Raw genomic sequence first — 20,465 nt, 5'->3', positions numbered from 1 at the left:
CTGTCAGACAGGACTGTCTTCAGCTGTCAGCTCACAGCCGCAGAGAAGAGGAGGAAACAAACACAGGCAGAAAAGGAGATGGAAACAGAGTGTGTGTCTGTATATAGGTTTACATGTAGGATTCCAGCATAAGCTATTTTGGGAGGAGGATTTCACTCCAGGCTGACACTGAAAGGCATTTTTGAGGCTCTAAGTTTTTTTTTTCAGCATTTTGTATTGTTAAAAATTGATAAGTAATGATGTAATCTTGTAGTGCATTATGATTTGTATTGTAATTGCATAAGTTGCCTTATTAAAGTGTTATTAACAATTACAAATATACTCAAAACCACTTGTGGTTCAAAGTAAAATTTGAAGTGGATTAAAGTGGAAAGAGAGTCAGAGTACTGAGTATCAGGAGGAAGGGAATCTAAGATGGCAGAGTGGCTGAAAGCTCCGGCCCTCATGGTGACCAGATGGAAACAGGAGAAGTGTGATCATCTGAGAAAGAAGATTTAAGAGTGCAGATGGGTGCACTGATGAGCAGGGAGTCACAAAGTTACACAGTAGCAATGTAAACAATATCCTTTAAAATGACAAGATGAATTTTGTAAATCAGTATGAAACTTAACTGGTAGCCAATGGAGATGTTGGACGGCAAGAGTGACGCGATAAATGTAGGGATTTGTAGTATATTGAAAGTGTATAGCAGCAAATTTCTGAATAAGCTAAAAATGAATGAATCACTGCCAATGAGAATGACTTTTTTGTTGCAGCTAAGTTTGGAAGAAATTGGTGGAAAACCGGGAATTGGCTTTGTATAATCCATTACAAAGGGAAGTGTGAAAAAGAATGAGAAAAGTTTGGCACAAATATTCATCTGTCATCTTGCACTGTCTTTGCAGAGGATCATTAAGACTATAAATAAAATATAACCCAAGACGACTCATGCGGTTCACTATATATAACTGGAAATGGCTTTGAATGCAAGCACTTGATTATGACCATCAGTGTGGTCATAGAGATATGACTAAAACCAGTTTAAGGATGTGTTTTATACCAATAGGAGCCTTCTTTTTTTTCACCATTTCCAATTCGACTCATTCAGTACATGCTCTAGCTGATCATCATCAACAATCTCACAAGCCGTAATTTTCCAACATCATGTAGATGTTTGAAAAATGTATTAACTTTACCATGCAACAAAATAACAAAATAACTTTTCACCATAAATATGCCTACTGCTGATACAATCTTCAGTAAATTTCTCAGCTAAAACAAGCATGTTTTGCCTTTGTTTTTAGATACAAGCATTAAGGCGTGCTTAATGTTCTTTTAACTTTTGTTCCGGCAGATACGGCAGAAACCTAGCTCTTTCAAGGAACGTGATGGAAATGAAAAACAGACCTAGAGAAACCAGAGTTTTTCTTTCACATTTTATTTGCAGCGAATGCGAAGAGCGAAACATAGCAGCAGAAAACGCTGATGCACTAAGGAAAATACTTCAGAGGACAGAAGCACTACTCATCGTCTCTTCTACCTTCACAAACACATGCACCTCATTGATGTGTGTAATGATTTTGATGATGCGAGCTGCTCTGCTGCTCATTATGATGAAGAAGAAAACAGCTAAGCCACTGCTGCGTTGGAAGACAGCGAGACTCTGAACAGAGTAACAAAAAACATCCAAGATTTGAAGCAGAAGAAAACAGTATTCCTTTAATGATATGTTTAGAGGGACATATTTGTGCAGGGTAAGCTAAACTAACAGAACGTCGACAAATCCCATCTTAGCAAGAGAGGACAAACTCAAAACGCTAAAGGCATTCAAAACCGTTAGAAAGTTATCTTGCCTTGCTTTATTGCACAGAGTCTTTTCTCTTCTGAGGTTCCATTAAAAGGTGAAGTGAAAGCAAATTTCTGAAAAAATAAACAACAATGGATCTTTGGAAAGTGCTGGATGAAAATGTTTTTGCACTTTTGGAGATTTGTTCTGTTTATACTGTCTATCAAGTTAAGCTGTATAAATACAAATGCACTGTTCAAGTTATGATTTAACTCAATGAGGGGATGAAGTTACTGAAAACAACTTGGCCGTCTGTGAAGAATAATCGCCATATGTGATAAATCATGTCATTTCACCCTCTCTTTCACCGTCTTCTGTTTAAACATACATAATTGTTTGGTCAGAAGAACACACGTCATGTATTTAAACTTTGGGATCTAAAGAATTACAGAAAAAAAATATACATTTGTGTTAACAGTCTGGCATTTCACAAACAGAAAAACACAGGAAACCCTATCTGACCCAAACCAGGAAATGTGTAGTGGTTTTTAGCTGAAAGTTTGACAAGAAAGTAAAAACAGAATCCTTCTTTATGGGTTCTTCTTTCCTCTTTCTTGCCACCGAATTGTCCTTTGACAAAGAAATTACATTTCCTTAGTTACCTCATTTTTTGCTCTGCGTTTCATCAGCTGCTTCATGTGCACCTCACCTGTTTCCAATCTGTAATCACCTCTATATACAGTATATGTGTGTGTGTATGCTTTGTCAGATCCTCTGTCACGTTTCATTTTGTGCATGTGCTTTATTTGTTTTGATCTCTTCTTATCCTGAGTCTGCACTCTGCATGAGGGGACTTGGGCTCATTCAAGTGCTTACTTTGGCATTAAGATTTTTAGCACACGTGGCACATGTGCGCTGGTGTGGCTGTTCATTACTCTAATGGCAAAATATTTTCTGGATTAGCTGTGTGAGCACCTTCTGCTGAGCTGGGTGAAACAGATACAGATTAAAGCTATCAGTGTGGCAGGATTATCCAGTCTGACTCCCTGCTGTGCCTGAAGCCCCTCACTGAGGTTCTAGTGTCAGCGAAGTTCAAAGTGAAGAAGTGACACATATTCATGGATGCGCACACCCACACAGAGAAGAAACGACCTTTTGGACTAATCTCCCCATCTAACCCACTTACCATTGTCTACTTTCTGCCTACACACTGACCCAGACAGCTCATGTCTGAATCCAGGAACATTTATAGTGTGGGCACAACAGTGTGAACCTCTTTCACCGTTTAAATTATTTATAGTATTGTAGCAGTAAATGGTTTTAAGGTTGGTTTAAAACGTTCTGCGAGGCTTGGAGGACATTCTTTGGTAAATAAGCTGCACATATGTTCTTATTTATGTTATTGTCTCTTAGGGGTTTTTTTTTATCACTGTTTGTTTCAGCTCTGCTGCGTGCGTTGTTCTTTCTCTGTGACTGTCAGGAACTGTATTCGTTGCACCGTGTTTGTTCGGTTTCTGCTGGATTCTTGGCTGACTTTGATCCGGTTGAAAACCGAGGCCAGATCTTGGCATCAGCAGTTTGTGGGAAACGGCATGTAAGAAAAACGAACTGTTAAATCTTTGAAGTCTGAGACATTTTGGAGATCAGCTAGTTGTAAAGGAAGGAGAACAGTGGCTTGCTTTGAGTTGGAACGATTCTTTTGTTTCGTGAAGCATCCTCTCTGTTGCAAAGGTATTTCCCAACGAGACTGTAAGAGGTGTTCAGTAAAGTGTGTGCCGCTCATCTCTCACTGTACTGGAGTTTCGTGTTGTTGACACTGTGTGTGAGCTTTGAAACTGACAAAGTCGATGTGGTAGCTTGCATCCTCAGCTCAACAGCCTGTCTACTAAGTGTACATGCAAACTGTGAGAGTTGAAGTGTGTGACCATGTGCGGGAGCAACAATGTCACTAGTATTGACAGACAGGAAGCGCTCAACCCCCAGGCGACTTAGAGGCCATATATAGGCATGCCAAAAATTTTAATTTTGTCTGAATAAACTTCATTAATAGATTTATTAGTAATTTTACAGTTTTTAGAAGCACCTGTTATCTTGCTCATTTGATCAATTAGTGGTGCACTGCAGAAATACTGCAAGGTCTTTATGTAGGAACAAGATAAAGACCTTTATGTTGTGGTTTGCCATAAGCCATGTAGGCAACACAACAAACATGGAAGAATGTGCTCTAGTAAGTTGAGGCTTGCACAAAACATGTGTAGTATTGTGATGTGGCAATCACAACTTTTCCTTAAATTTGACCAATCACCTTAATGTTTTCTGTATTTCCTTCTTTCCTGATCAATATTTGCAATTTTGACCAATCCTCTTAAGCCCCCTTCTAATTTAACTTCCTGTTTTACGTTTCCCTGAAGCCAAACATGCGAGATGAAAGCATGTGTGACACTAAATAGTATCATTTGCCTTTTAACTTTTCCTTTGTTCTGTAAATACAGTTCACATTAACTTAATTTGTATTACGGGTGCAACTCTTGAAAAACGATGCCCCGGCCTAGACAGTCTCGATCCAGTCTGACAGAACTTGAGTTATTTTGTCAAGAAGAATCTGAAAAAAAAAAAATGGGGGTCCATACAGTGAAAAGACAGTTTCATTTGCTGTGAAATGTTGTTCTGCAAAGTACTGAGACATAAAGGTAGGGAACTAAAGACAAACCCATTTCCCAATTTTTTATTTTATTTTGCTATTTCACATCAAATATTATTAAAACATGTTGCAGTTTGTGGTTGTAATAAGACAAAACTAGAAAAAGCTCATCAAGTACAGCTACAGGGCACTACAACAGGAGTCCAACATCACATTGGGCTTCCACCACTGCTAAAATAAGTCCTTTATTTTGTGTAAAACTCCTCTTATATTGAACTGAAATTGAAGATCATCCTTTTAACATTTGTCATATTATTGGAAACTGCTCGGTTGACTGTTTAATCCCAAGTTATGAATTCCCTATTAATTATTTTGCTTTTTCTGTGGACACTTGTCAGAGTTTTGCAAATAGTTTTCTCATGAATAAGTTTGTCTCTCTACTCTAAGCTGGAGACAAGGTGGACCAAGCTGTTCTTGGAGAAACCGGTTTCAGCTGGTTCAGAGAGACACCTCTACTCCTTATCTTTAAGTTTCTGTTTTATGACCGACCCCCACCTCGCTTTCAATGAAACCAGGCTGCTGCAGGGGAACAAGTTGGAGTTGTCCTGAGGCACCACTGAGACTTTCCCCCTTTGGAAAGAATGGAGACGAGCTGTGTGGTTCTTTATATGAACAGGTTAAAATACCCAACACACTATTCAAACTTTTTCTGAAAAATTCCTGAAAATAAACAAGCTGTTCCCTGCAGCAGTCACAGCTTGACTTTAAATTTGGCCTTATGCTGTCAGTAGAACATTACTGCCGTATTCAAGAAAAAGGTTTGTGGGTTTTTTTTTTTTTTGGCTCCTATCAGCTGAAGGTCAAACAAAGCAGCATGTCAGTCTTAATCATTTTGCTCTTACTGCTTCAGTGACTCAGATTACTTACACTAGGAAGACTGAGCTGCTACAGTAGGATTTCAACATGGGCATCTTCTCTCTGTGAAAAGCATCTCATCACTAAATGCAACCCACTGAAATAAGGGTCACATCAGTTGTAGTCTGTCACATGAGTTTGCTGCAGTGGCTTCCACCATGAAAGCAAATAAGGTTTTAAAGGCAGGCCATGTGTGTTTGGTGAGTTTTCTTCAGTCTTGAAGACTGAATTTTAGCTGCCATGCCACAGTAAGTGAATTGAGGTGAACACAGACAAACCCAAAAGCATTGGCTTTGTTGTTTTTCAGAAAGTTTGTGTCTAATTTGATGTAACTAAGGTTATATCAAACCATTCATCATTCTTTCCCAAGTTTTAACTTCTCAGCTCATATCTTGAGATGTTGTTTTAGTGTTTCCAAATAATCGTTTTTCCTTATGATCCTGTGATGCCATCTGGTTTTATGAGGGTTGCATTGTGATTAAATTTTTTATTCTGATTTTATAGAAGTGGCCTCTTACTTGCCCGTGTTGGGACTCACTGTGGATAATGACACACTCACACCACAAGATCTTGTGCTGTTGTTCTCGGGGTTGATTCACAAATTTTGCACCAAAACATTGTAATTTAGGAGAACATGTCAGATAGGTTTATGTTTCCTTAGTGTTTATACTTGCCTCTGTATATTTGAAATGCTGTCAGGTAATTTATTATATCAAAAGCTTACAAAGTCATGACATCCTCATTTGGCCTTCCCCAATTTATTTAAAGACACAGTTGTCTGCATACAAAGGGAAAAAAATGACTGGCTTCTAGCAAGTAGAAATGACTTCGATAATCCCAACACATCTAAAACACAAAGTCTTTCTTTTGATTTAAAGCCAAACAGAAAGATAAAACATTGTGGGGTTTTATACAATGTATGAAAATATCTGGTTTAGATCTGCTCCTTGTTTTTTAATACAGATGTTTGTCCATTTCATCCTGCCTTGCACCTCCATAGTGCTGCTAAGCCATATTCCACACTTGACTTGAGCTTAAAGGCAGTGACTAAGCACATATTCAATATAGGACTTACAGCTACTTAGCAATGGAAAGTACAAGCTGTCAGCTTTTCTGTGAAATGTTAAAACCTGTCAGGTTTGCAATAATGTAAAGCATTCTGTAATAACCTGCTGACTGGTTGGCTGCTTAAAACTGTCCGTGATTTCAGGAGAGCTTTATATTGCGCTTATGCCTCTGTGTGAATCACACAGCATTTGTATGAGACTGCCAAAGACAGACAGATAAAACTCAGGAAGTGGTTCCAACAGAAAAAAGGTATTTAGTTGCTTTGTTGGCCAAATATAATGCTCTCCAACTATTTGACTGACATATAGTGCATTCTGAACAATGGGATGTTTTAATCCAGGTGAGGTAGCAGGTGAAACAGCTGTTGTGCAAAACATCTGTCAGTGTTTTCACCTGTGCAGGCTGCTGATGTATACAAGGAGTGGCAGGAATCTTACTGCACACATCTGCTCATTAGGTCAGCTAACTAAAATTGAGTTATTTTTAGATTTTGGGCTGATTTCCCTTACATTTCTTATGCTTTCCTCCTGCACAGCTGACTCATGGCAGACTGTGCCTTCATCTCTGTCTGGATGGCTGTTAGATTTGCCCCTGATGAAGCTTTAACATCTGGCCCATGGTAATTTGCAGCTTGTAGCACAGATAAGAAGGTTTCTAGTGTGTCTATTGCTCAGGTGCAGGACCAGAGATGAAAGGTTAATGCTTTGAAGATGGATGAGAATATGTTTTTTTATTGCATTTTCACTGATAAGTTTAGAAAGTACTTTCCAATTAAATGATTAAAATATAGTAAGATGGTCATTTGACTATTTTGCAACATCATGCTGCCATGTGCAATGACCAAATATTGTGCATTGTTTAGTTTGAAGGTAATTATCAAAGAATAATTTATGAAAAGAATAAAAATGATCATTCCAGCTGGTTATCTTTTGCGTGAAGATTTTTGAAAAATAAAACTTATTTTCAATCAGTCCCAGTTGACGAACATGAAGCAGGTAGAGTATTCTTCTTAAAACAGAGCTCTGAGGGATTTCATGAAATATGCTGAATATTTTTTTATATTTTTGGGTGTAAAAGGCAGACAGAAGATAGCTAAACAGTGACAGTAGATTCTGCAGTCAGTCAACAAAAGATCATTTAATACTCTGAGAGACCACTCAGAAAGAAGGTCTTGTTTAAAACCTAATTGAAATGATAAAAAACACAAGACTGTTCCAGAATCCTGCAAAATAGTCACTTGAAAGGAAGGTAAGTGATGAGAACAGAAGATGAAAATATTACAGGTTTTACTCTTAAAGAAACCAAGAATCTACATAGTGTGATAAATAGGAGAAAAACGTCACTATTTGTTTGGAGAACAAGAGTAAATGTGTATCTTTTTATGCGTCTGTTCAGTAGATGATGCACTGACGCCCCCAGCTCTGTGTGTTTGGAGTAGTTTGTGTATATGTGTGTGTGGAAGCAAAAAGGAAGGTTCAGGATCACTTCCTGTTCTTGAGTCAAGCACTGAGGACGTTGTCTGCCTTGACAATGTCAGCTCACTGATTCATGCCGTGGCTCTGCTGCTGACCCGTAGGATGACTGTCAGGGGGGGTGGAGTGTGAAGACAGGTTGCATCCATCAAATGGCCAAAGAGCAAAGAGGGTGTATGCGCACAAACACACACACACCCCCACCCGCCCGCACCCATGCCCCCACACACGCACACACAAACCTTTTATACTCAGATTGGTTGTTAGATTAAAGTCTCTGAAAAGCAAAGTGTGCAAAATTGATTATCCCATCGCAATGTAATGCTGTGCATGTCACTGGGCCATCTTTAGCTGCAGTTAAAAAGAAGGATTTAGTTTCATATCTAGCGTAAAACGGGTCAGTAAAACTGTATTTAGAATGTTTAAATACTGCAGTGATGCTCACTGGTCAGGAAGTGTTTGCACCAGGCTTGTAGCAATAATTTTACAAGCTGAAAATTAGCAAAACAACAGAGAATATGCTCATGGTAACCTTAAACCAGAGCTGTCACAGCATGTTAATTTGTTGATTAAGCTGTTTGAGAGGTCTTCATGCAAGGTTGTGAATGATTCACACATTAAAGCAATATTTGTCATGTTTTATCCCAACAGTCTGTGCTATTGATTTTTTTTTCTAGCACCCACTCTGGATGGTAGACCTTGGTAGGTTTCTGTTCTGTTTGGTTTTGTTTTTTTGTTTTTTCAATGCATGATGGATGATAAATTACAATCGTAGCAATTCAAAAAAGGGGGGAAATAAACACAAAAATGAGCCCATGGTAATAACACACCATTTAAAACCCATATTAACATGTGGAACATTAAAATAAATGCACAAATACTATTCAGTTTGCAGCTACCGGTGACACCATCACTTTTTATTTTCCCTAATGGTTTACTTTGCGGAAAAAAATTTCTTAAACTGATAGTTTTTCTCTGTTTTTGAGAACAATCTGTCTTTTCTATCAGTTGTTAACTCTTTGAACTGACACTTGAAACTAGCAAAAAAAAAAGTGGGGATTAAAAAAAATGAAATGACTCAAGTATTTTTGAGTTCAACTGCATTGAACAGACACCAATGGGAATGTGCAAAACGATTTTCCACATCTTTATTTTCAAAAAAGTGGCATATCAAGTCCACTAACACACTCTACTGATAACAAAGCTGATAACAAAGATTTTGTAAGTTGACCACAAAAGTGAAATGAAATCTTTAAGATCTTTGAGTGACGTGTGAGTATATTCCATTTTCCCCCCTTTGACTTTTGAAATAGTCTCTACCTGCTCCTGTTGAATGAATCATTTAAATTACTGAATTTCCTCCAAGCCGGTGAGAGCAAGTACATTTAATTTTACTCGCAAATATTTCAAGATAACTGCTTAGCCACTATTTGTGTCTCGAGCCTACTCAGCCCCACAACAAATAAGGCATGATGAAGGCATTAAAGTGGATGGGAGGAAAGAGATGCAAATTCAAGAAGGCAGCTGGCAAGCAGGATGTCATTGCAGGACTCTTGTTGCATTAGGACAAACAGAAACAAACTAGAAATGCACCTCAAAGAACTCCAGGGTAAATAACAAAAAAAAAAAAAAAAATCTGAACAAACAACAGATAATGATAAATGCGTGGCAGGTTCACTCACTGATCAATGTGAGTCAAGTGAAAGGCAGAAACAAAATGATACTGAGACAGAAAATTAAATGGAAACCTTTAGCAGTATAAAGCAATCAGTGTTCGAGATAATGGAAGCCAGACAAACACAAGAGATGAACACAAAATCTAACATCTACTAACAAAACCGAAAACTAAAACATAGGAAACATCCACCCTGATTTATAGTCAAGACTGTTGGTAATATTTAGCAACATCAAAAATATACTTTCTTTGCAAACTGGCAACTCCATCCCCTTCAGCAAAGCAACACCTCCTGTGTTACTTAAAAAGACCTGTTATTTAATTAATACAATGATACATAAAAGTAAAAACGTGCAAAAAAACTGTGATAGCACAAGAACAGTTACAATTCAAATGACTAAAAATAATAAAATATATAAACATGGAAACAACTATTCCCATCCTGAATATACAGTATATAACTTAATTTGAATCCATGAAATTGAAGTACATTGGATTCATGCTTACCTTTACATGACAGTTGTTGTGGATTGATGCTATATATATATACAAAAATAACTTAGGCTATATTAATTAAACTGAACAGTGTTTAGATGATTAAAGTGATTTTATTTGAAATAGAAATGCAATAATTATTCTTAGAGATTAAATTCAGTTTATTTATATTCAGCCATTTTACATCAAATGTCTCAAGACATTGCACAAAGAAGTCAAATAGTTGCTTAAATAATCTAACATATTATTTAGTACAGTGATATTAATGTTATTCAAAACATTAATTGTCATTTTAATCTGAACACAGACAAGGGTTCAGATCAAACACTCACTTCGCCTTTCTACTCTTTGAACAACGATGACTATAACAAGCTGACTGACTCATTTAAAGGACTTTAAACTGGGGGAACAATAGAACAAAAAAACATCTGCAACTTCAAAGTCATAACTTGTTAAAGCCTTGATATCTTAACGCCGGTGACCAGTGAAACACTTGCCCTATTTCTTTTCAGTTTCTCTTTTGTTTGTACACAGTTGTTAGTTTTTCAGATCTGTCTGTTTGTCTCCTGAGCCCCGTCCCACTGAGACAAAGAGGTTCGCTGCTTAGTTGTTGTGGTCATGGTGAGTTGCAGCCGACTGACAGCACAAGCCTGAGTTGCAGATGAGAAGTGGGTCAGTTTGTGCAAGTCTGCACAGAGGATTCGCTGTGTCTGAGTTTTGTCTCCAAATGAAAGAAAAGCTTGTGCCAGATTTCTATCAGATTCTCCAGAATAGGGATGTGAAAAGAAAGCGGTTCTTTCAGTGGCCTCTAAAAAAAAAAACAGAGGGACTTATCCTGTCACACAGAGACCAGATTTTTGTGTGAGCAAGTATGAAAAATATGAGAGAAATGTGCACACGTACACACAATTTATATGGCATTGCGTAAATTTGGTTTAAGTCTTGTTTTATCTACATTGATGCCATTAATGCCACCACTATGAACCAGTTTGATATAATTAGGCATTCAATAAGCTTTTCTTCTGTAGCTAATGTGGGGGAAGAAGGAACTCAAAGCAAAGCCTGCAGTGTCTGGAGAAGCTAGCAACTTTTGCTTCTTTTAACTGCCTGACTTATCCCTTGGACGCTGCCCATTCAGCACAAACTAACCTATGTATTATTCATTGCTTGGCTCTTTCTCCCTCAAAAGCCAGCATCAGAGAGCATTTTACACATGATCTTAATTCATTATGATGAAATATTCCTTCTCATTTCCTCTCTGAAAAATAAATTAACAAGCTAATCGTTGAGAGTTTAATGTGTAGCCCTGCAGGAGGACAGTTTGTGTTTGGAAGGAAACAGGTTTTTCTCCTTCACGCTGTACTTATGCCTTAGCACGCCTAACTGAGATATGTTGAAGATCCGATGCCAGGTGCTCTTTGACAGTTTCCATGTTGAAAACAGTAAGTGGGAGTAATTAACGGTTGCCTAAAAGAGTGTTAGAGGACAAGTGATTCATCTTATCTTTGTGCTGGGAGGACTAAAATGATTTAATTCTTAGCCAGCAAACTGCCAAACCTACGCAACCATCCATCAGCCTTATCAAACACGTTATATGATTTTACACTGATGTCTTTCTCCCCTCATTTCAAAGTGCTGGCGTGCAGAGCTTGAAGGTGCAACTTGCCTGTTGAGAATCTCATCATGTGCATATGTGGGGTGATAATAAATGCATTGTGTTTGTCAAAAATGGAGCAGACGGTCTCAGTGCTGAAAGGAAGACAGAGTAGATCCAAGACACACGATTTCAGCTGGAGCAACAATCTCCCTCTCACATGGCTCTCAGCGTCCCAGTTTCCAAGCAGGAACCGCTGATAAATTAGTGAAAAAACAAATTATTTTAAACATCCTAGAGCTATCAGTGTAACTATGATGGGATCTCACTGGATGTAGTTTACTGTTGGGTCATTATGTGGCTCGTAGCTCTACTTGTAAAGTAGATTATTAACACCCCGTGTGGATATATGTTTTTTTCCACAGTATTCACATTTTTACATTAACAAAATGGAAAAACATATGTATCTTTTTCTTTCACTTCACAATTAGGCACTACTTTGTGCTCTACGTCACAGAATGTTGCAGTAAAAAACATTTATGTTTGTGTTTGTAACGTGACCACAAGCCAAAATGCTGAAGCACTATTTTATGGCACTGTAGTGCATTACTTTGTCTTTCTTTTACAATTACCCTTGATGGATTTCTTCTCACACATTTTCCCTACTTTTCTGTCTCTCTTCTGTATTGCAGGTGTCTGGTGCACTGACCCTGCCTGTATCAGGCGAGGAGTCAGAGGACCAGCGCCATGACTGACTCTCCGGGTCCTGGTGGTCGTGCCTTAGTGCCATGGCCGAGGGTGTGGAAATGGGTTCTGGCTTCCTCGCTGGTCTCTGTCATAGCTTTGACTTTGCCAGAGAGCAGTAAGGCCTGTCCTCCACGATGCGAGTGTTCAGCTCAGCTGAGGTCTGTGTCATGTCAGCGGCGGCGGCTCACAAACGTCCCAGAAGGCATTCCAACTGAGACACGGGTCTTGGACCTCAGCAAGAACCGGCTCCGTTGGGTACAGTCCGGTGATCTGGCACCGTACCCCCGGCTGGAGGAAGTGGACCTTAGTGAAAACCTCATCGCCACATTAGAGCCAAATGCCTTTGCCGCTCTTCAGAATCTTAAAGTCCTAAAGTTAAGGGGGAATCAGCTGAAGTTAGTACCTATGGGGGCATTTGCCAAGCTAGGTAATCTCACCAGCCTGGATCTAAGTGAGAATAAGATGGTGATTTTATTGGACTACACCTTCCAAGATATGAGGAATCTTAAACAGCTGGAAGTTGGAGACAATGATCTGGTTTATATTTCCCACAAGGTAAGCTTTCCTGACAGTGCAACAAAATGCTAACAAATTTGCTTGAGTGCCTCCTTTCTGTTTTTTTTTTTGTTTTGCTCTCCTACTATCCTATGTACAAAAAAAACATTCTTGTCTTTGTGTATGTTTTGAAATGATTATTCTCTAACCCAATGTTTCTCACCACAGGCATTCTCTGGACTTCTGGGACTAGAAGATCTCACAATAGAGCGTTGTAACCTCACTTCCATCTCTGGCCAGACGCTGTCCTACCTCCACAGCCTGGTCACTCTTCGCCTTCGGCACCTTAGCATCACTGCCCTGGAGGATCAAAACTTTCGCAAGTTGTCTAATTTGCGGGGTCTGGATATCGATCACTGGCCATACCTTGAGTATATCTCTCCACTTAGTTTTCAGGGCCTTGATCTTCACTGGCTCTTCATCACCAACACCAACATCACCACTGTCCCTTCAAATTCATTCAAGAACCTGGTGCACCTCACCCATCTCAACTTGTCCTACAATCCCATCACCACACTAGAGCCTTGGGCCTTCAAGGACTTGCTGAGGCTAAAGGAGCTCATCATGGTAAGCACTGGGTTGCTGACAGTGGAGTCTCATGCCCTTGGAGGTCTCAGACAGATTCGAGTACTCAACTTCTCCTCCAACGACCTGCAGACTCTGGAAGAGGGGTCCTTCCACTCTGTTAACAGTCTGGAGACCCTCAGAGTGGACGGGAATCCCTTGTTGTGTGACTGCCGTCTGTTGTGGATCCTGCAAAGACGCAAGACCCTCAACTTTGACGGCAGAGTGCCAGTGTGTGCAGGCCCGGTGGAGGTGCAAGGAGTCAGCCTCAGCGCCTTCTCTGACTCTGCCCTCTTCGATCACTTTACATGCCAGAAACCTAAGATCCGCAACCGTAAGATGCAACAGGTAATCTTTTGAAGAAGCTAAAATGTTCTCTAATGTTTGTGAGATGTTAATGTTTCATACTGCATATGCTGAATTTTCTATGTATAGTCAATCGTGTGCTCCATCATCTTTCCTAGGTGGTTGCTCGGGAAGGCCAGCCAGTGAGCTTTGTATGTCGAGCTGACGGAGATCCTACACCTGCCATCATCTGGATCTCACCACAGCGTAGACGAATCACAGCAAAGAGTTCAGGTCGCATCACTGTTCTCCCTAGTGGTACTCTGGAGATCCGCTACGCTCAGCTCACTGACAGCGGGACGTACATCTGCATTGCCACAAATGCTGGAGGCAATGACACCTACTTTGCCACTCTCACAGTAAGAGGCCAGCCACTAGACTCTGCCTCTGCCTTCTTTCTTAACCGCTCTCTGTACAGCGGGGAGTACTTCAACGACACAAATCTAAACAGCACACGGGTTTTCCTCAAGTTCACCTTGGACCTGACCACCATTTTGGTCTCAACAGCCATGGGTTGCATCACGTTTCTCGGAGTTGTTCTCTTCTGCTTCCTGTTGTTATTTGTGTGGAGCCGTGGACGCGGCCAGCGCAGGAACAACTTCACAGTGGAGTACTCGTTCCGGAAATCTGAACCCACCACAGGGAGCTCTACAGGAGGGACCAGGAAGTTTAACATGAAAATGATATGAAACAACGCAGCCAGGGGTCCCTCAGGGGAGGCATGAGCACGTCCCAAAGACGTGTTTGACACACGCAAACACACACAGCCACTAACTCACAAAGAAGTTTGAGAGCACAATATTAGCTAGTCTCTATTGCTCTGCTCCAAATTGGGTGCCCACCTCAAAACTAGAATTGTAATTTAACTTGACTTATGCTTGAAATTTTTATTATTTTGATGTCTCCACTTTGCAATGGTTTTCTTTAGATTGTGGTGTTGAATGCTACTGTACATAATAGCAGTAGAGTTTAATTGATCAGTTATGCTTGACAGTAATGGTGTGAAATAGACATCAATGATTAGTTATATTTGCAACATGAACAGCACTGTCTTGGTTATTTCAACAAATAAAAAGAAAAAGTTAGTAATTGGTAAAGAATGTCATGGAGGCCATCGATTTAAGCGTTCATTTGATCTTCACTTCTTTGTGAGATTCTGCCCAAACATGAGCTGTGTGAGTTTGGGACGAGTGTACCGGTCAAGAGGTGCTGTGGTTGCCTGTGACTCAGACAATTAAATTATGAACACCAAACACAGGCCACCACAGGAACCAAATAAACCAATGCAAGAGAGAGCAAATGGTCCAGGTTGACAGGAACAGAGGGTATACTGAGTAGTACGAGCGAGAATACATAAGTCTTTTTGACCCGTGTTTCGCTCCTCTACACAAACCCCTGAACCCTGGTCTCTGCTGCATTGGTGGCCACATAACCTTCCCGGTGCTGCCCGGGGGGAGCAGCCTGGAGAGTTGGGTCATATTCAGAGGCAGAGACAGGACACGTAGTTTCACAAGACAAACACTTCTCCAAATTGGGGATGACACACAGTAGATAACATATTGCACCTTTTCTCAGGAAGAGCGAAGTAACAAACCAACAGAAAAAGATTTCATTGAACACATTTATTTGCTAATTGTAACATTCCAGCAATACTGTATGTATAGCCATATAGCCAATACTGGAAATTTGTGGCTGAAGAAACAAAGCCATAATTTGTGTAGGTTGAATTTTTATATAGAGTGTGCATGATTTAGTCATATAATTATCACTACTGCCATTTTACAAGCTGTCCTGGTGTTCACAAGACTATCCGGTGTCACTGGGTTTGCAGTACGTTCCACAGAATAACACAAACAAACACAAAGGAGCAACAGTCATAGTTGCACAAGAGCAAACAAACCCAACATGGCACACACAAGCACAACACAAGTCTATAATTGTGATGCTGACTTCTCTTTCTGTCTCTGAAACGATCGGTGCATGAATGTCTCTGCCCCCCTAGCCCAGTGCATCCCCCCCTCACACCCCACCCCCACACACCCCCACTGGGTCCTCCTTTGGGAGGGGTCCCTGGCTGGAGACTGAGGATTAAAATGTAAATGAAGTTGTGTTCACCCTACCCACACCATGTGCATCGTATAGTGGAGAGTAGTACTGTGGTCTTAATGGCAAAAAAATAACAAAAAGGTTTTGTTATGTTGTTTTTTTTTAAGTGTTACGTTGCATATTTGTTTGTCCCTTATTTTTATTCTGTTCAGTTGTTGTTGTCTGTGAGCTTCTGAATGTTCACTGTGTTAAAGCACCTCATCCACCATGAGACGTTATTCTGTTCTCAACACCTCATAATGTGAACTAAATGGAGCAAGTCAGAAACTTGACTTAATATAAACTGATGGTTTTTGTTGATGGCAAAAAAAAAAAAAACTGTAGTTCTGATAACCTGAGCAAGAGGTGTTAAACTCAAGACACTAAGGGTCTGTTTGCAAGTTTTAGATGTGTCTATGCTTCAACACATTTGAGTCAAATAATTATGCCAATAGTAAAATGTTGTAGAACTTGACTGCATCAATTCAGCCATTTAATTCAGGAGCGTTGGTCCAGGAAGACATCCAAAAGTTGCAGAATGTCTGTACTGATGGTCTGGAGTCCAACACCCAGGAAGTAAACCATAAAGTTTATATTGTTCATTATTTTTAACAAGCAAAATTGTTTTGTTCGGGTGAAAAGCTCAGTGAACACTGAACTTTCTTTCAAACTGAACAAAATACATTAATACGTATCGTTCAATCTCATGCAATCACCATTAACGCTATATTCCATGTTCATCAGAAATTAAACCACCTGAGTTGAGCACATTCTAGGTGAAGATCTGAAAACCGGTGGGATTTGCTAGTCCTGATTTGATTATAGCCACAGATGCCAAAATTAAAAGCTCAGAATGGTGTCATACATAATCAGTCAGAAAACCAGGAACATTTCCTTTAGTTTAACAGACTAAATGCTGTTAACATCACAAGCCCAAAACAAACTATTTCTCAATATTTTCAACTGGGTTAATGAAACACAGAAATGTTCTAAGTGTAAATGAGCAGTTTATTCCAGTCCGTTTCCCTTTTATATCAGACTTGAACTCAAGTGGATGGATGGGGCCCTTCAACTTAGTCACAACATTAGGACTTTTTCAACTTGAACCAATACAAATTAAAGGCACCAAAGATAATGAGCTCAGGTGTCTGTGACAGTTGCCACAGGCAGTTAACTTCACTCCTATTTTACCAGTTAGCAGTAATGGTCATTTGTCTCATGGGTGGATAATTTACGTATCTTCTATGGTGCCTTACTTTTGCCACTTTCAATAGATGTAATATTGGCTTCAAACATGTGTATGCTACTGCTGTGACTTTCTTTGCAACAACCATCAAACTTGATCAGTAAATAATTAATAGATGCAACCAAGTCGAATAGTATTGCTAGGATTCGCTTGTTAAATGGCATCCAAATTGCCTAAGTAAAAGACAGAATATTTTTTGAGAAAAGGTTTTAAATGTGGTTAACAGAAAAAATACACTGACAATTGAAAATTGTGTTCTAGTGACAAAAAGACATGAAAGGCTTTTGAATCAAAATCTGAGTGCAAGCTTTAAAAAAAAGTTCTCATGTTTAGCACAATCTGGGCTCTCTCCCCTTGACTCAGATTGTCTCCGGTTAATATTTGAACCGGCCAATATTGAATATTTGAACTGGCCAATCAGCAAACAGAAAGAGAATCGTGAACTTCTCTCTCTTTGCAGTGGAGGATGGTTGTTTACAGTGCAGGCAATGGACCTTACCAAGCTCCGCCCACAACCGACCCACGTGACCCCAAGTCTCACAAACAGCCTCGCAGCGCGTTGTTTCTACGTAAACATGACTCGATTAGTGCAACATTTCTACCAGATTTTCACAATATATCAGCTACTAAATGGACAGAGGAACTAACAAGTTCATGTCATCATCTGGGAGGAGGTTACTGGTTTCTCAGTCACAAGCTGGTTGCAAACCTGAGGCCAGCAGGTGTCAGTCAGTTATGGTAGATCTGACATTTGGTTTGATGACGTCAATATGAGAAGCTGCAGACTGACAGGAGGAACCAAAGAGCTCTGTAAAGGTAAAGGCAAATCTGCTGAAGTTGGGATATAATTAATTTAATTTCACATAATTATTGCGGTAGAAGCCATTTGTTTGTTAAATTTTTATGAAATATATTTGTTCTATTTGATGTTTGTTGTGAATGACGTAAACTCACAACAGAACGAGGTAATTAGTCCACCGTTTAGAAACTACAGCGGCTGTAACGCGCCACAGCAAAGGTAAACAAAGGTAAAATAACCTGAACAGGTGATCAACTCAAAACCACTGCTACCTTTTTAATCTCTCTCTCTTTGTAGTTTAAGCACACCTGTTACCGTGGCAACCGCCTGCGCCCCGCAAGACGAGCAAAGATTACGTTAAAAACATAACATTCATAACAACGATATCAAGTTTCCAGGCTTGATATTTATTTCTCGATTATTAATCAGCGCTTCCCTGAACACAGCGATGGTTGATTGACTAGCTGTATTTGGTGCTAGCGTGGCTAACACGAGTAACAGTTTAGTCCAAAGCCTTTTCTGCTCAAATAAAATCTTTAGTGTATGTCAGATACAGACACATTGCATATTGATCTGTTTAGCTAATGTAAGACTGTGTAGCAGACAGGCTTCAAGGTGTAGAAGTTGTATCAGTTCTGCCTTTATGCTGTACTTAGCTAACGGGAAGCTAAGTGTGTTTATGAGACGGCCACGCACGTGACCACGTAGAATGGGCATCAGCCAATGAAAAGCGGCCCCTGTGGTAAGGTCCATTTCCGCTAGTTAGCGTCGAATTGGAGCATCTTACGGTGGCCGACAGGTGCAAATGCGCAGCAAAAGAGAAAACATGCAAACAAAAAAGAAGACACCCCCGAATGAAATGCAGCAAATAAAAAGAGAGACGCAAACACCCCCGAATGAAATGCAGCAAACAAAAAGAGAGACGCAAACACCCCCGAATGAAATGCAGCAAACAAAAAGAGAGACGCAAACACCCCCGAATGAAATGCAGCAAACAAAAAGTGTTGAAAACGGAAGTGCTCCAGACCACTAGGGGGAGTCAAAGAAAATAGTATTCATTTCTATGGGACCAGATGCAAGATTCTTCTTCTTCTTCTTCTTGGTATTTATTGGCGGTTGGCAACAAACTTACAGTAGCATTACCGCCACTTACCAGTATGGAGTGTGGTTCGAGATGGTCTATAAACTTTCACTTTCTACCTTTTCCCTCCATTAACTCCTGATTAAACATACCCCCACACATACACACCTGCTTATATTATCCAACTTGCTTATAACTTTATATACCCCTCTTTGATATTCTTTACACATTCACACCCAACTTGCTCTACTCATATCCTATGAAATAGCTTTGTTTTTTTAAGATACCGAATAATTATTTGAATATGTCTACTCCCGAAATCTCTCCTCAAAAATTCTATTAAATTAAACCTTTCTTTAATACCTACACACTCTCTCAGCATGCATCTTCTCTCTTCTTCATACTTACAACACTCTAAAATAACATGCTCTATTGTTTCAGACTTCTCACAATAATCACACTTTCCAGATGCAAGATTCAGAGAGATACCTTTACTTTCTTTCAAATTTCTTTCTCTGAATCTTGCATCTGGTCCCATAGAAATGAATACTATTTTCTTTGACTCCCCCTAGTGGTCTGGAGCACTTCCGTTTTCAACACTTTTTGTTTGCTGCATTTCATTCGGGGGTGTTTGCGTCTCTCTTTTTATTTGCTGCATTTCATTCGGGGGTGTTTGCGTCTCTCTTTTTATTTGCTGCATTTCATTCGGGGGTGTTTGCGTCTCTCTTTTTATTTGCTGCATTTCATTCGGGGGTGTCTTCTTTTTTGTTTGCATGTTTTCTCTTTTGCTGCGCATTTGCACCTGTCGGCCACCGTAGCATCTCATACGCCACGAGCAAACACTAGCAATTGGGTAAAACTTAAAACCTCAACACAGTCCACGCCTCCAGGAAAAATTCGTTTCTGAACCTCTCAGAGTCCAGACCATCTGTACGAAGCAAAGTGCAGTACAAGGGAGTGGTTCTTACCAGGCCGGTGAGCACAAAATATCAGTTTTTTCATATTCCTGTTTTAAGGAAGCCATTCAGTGAAAAAGTTTCAACTCTCTGATCAAAAGAAAGGCTCTCTTTATTAGAACAAATTCATGGTCTGGGTATAATTTGCTGCAGGAGAGAGAACTCTCTTGTTCCTTTAAGATGATTTATGCAAACTCCATTTTTGTCCCTTGTCAGGGATGACGAAACCACAGATTCTTTGTCAAGATGAATAACTAAACAGCTGTTAAAAAATTCATGAGACAAAATGAGAATAGATGGCAAAACTGGCCTGATTTCTACCACTACTGTTAACTGCAGCCATGTCGACTGCCGTGGTGTTGAGAACAGGATGTTGCCTCCATGGATGTCACTTCTCCCTAAACCATCCCTCTGGTGTTTCCATTTTCTGGTATTTCTCAGTGGAAATTAGGTTTAGAAGAC

General features: G+C 39.8%; 1 protein-coding gene across 1 annotated transcript in view; it reads left to right on the top strand.

The window, feature by feature from the left end:
* LOC102217831 (leucine-rich repeat and immunoglobulin-like domain-containing nogo receptor-interacting protein 3) overlaps positions 1-17,807 on the top strand; it is a 39,694-nt gene extending 21,887 nt beyond the window's left edge. Inside the window, exons 2-4 of the mRNA XM_005797164.2 lie at positions 12,318-12,927; positions 13,096-13,839; positions 13,956-17,807. Coding sequence (XP_005797221.1) covers positions 12,373-12,927; positions 13,096-13,839; positions 13,956-14,525 — 1,869 coding nt within the window. The 5' untranslated portion in view covers positions 12,318-12,372 and the 3' untranslated portion in view covers positions 14,526-17,807. The remainder of the gene's footprint in view (positions 1-12,317; positions 12,928-13,095; positions 13,840-13,955) is intronic.
* The last annotated feature ends 2,658 nt before the right edge of the window (positions 17,808-20,465 follow it).

This window comes from Xiphophorus maculatus, chromosome 6, assembly GCF_002775205.1.
Source record: "Xiphophorus maculatus strain JP 163 A chromosome 6, X_maculatus-5.0-male, whole genome shotgun sequence".
Classification (NCBI taxonomy): Eukaryota; Metazoa; Chordata; class Actinopteri; order Cyprinodontiformes; family Poeciliidae; genus Xiphophorus; species Xiphophorus maculatus.
This window is presented reverse-complemented; position numbering and strand designations above follow the sequence as displayed.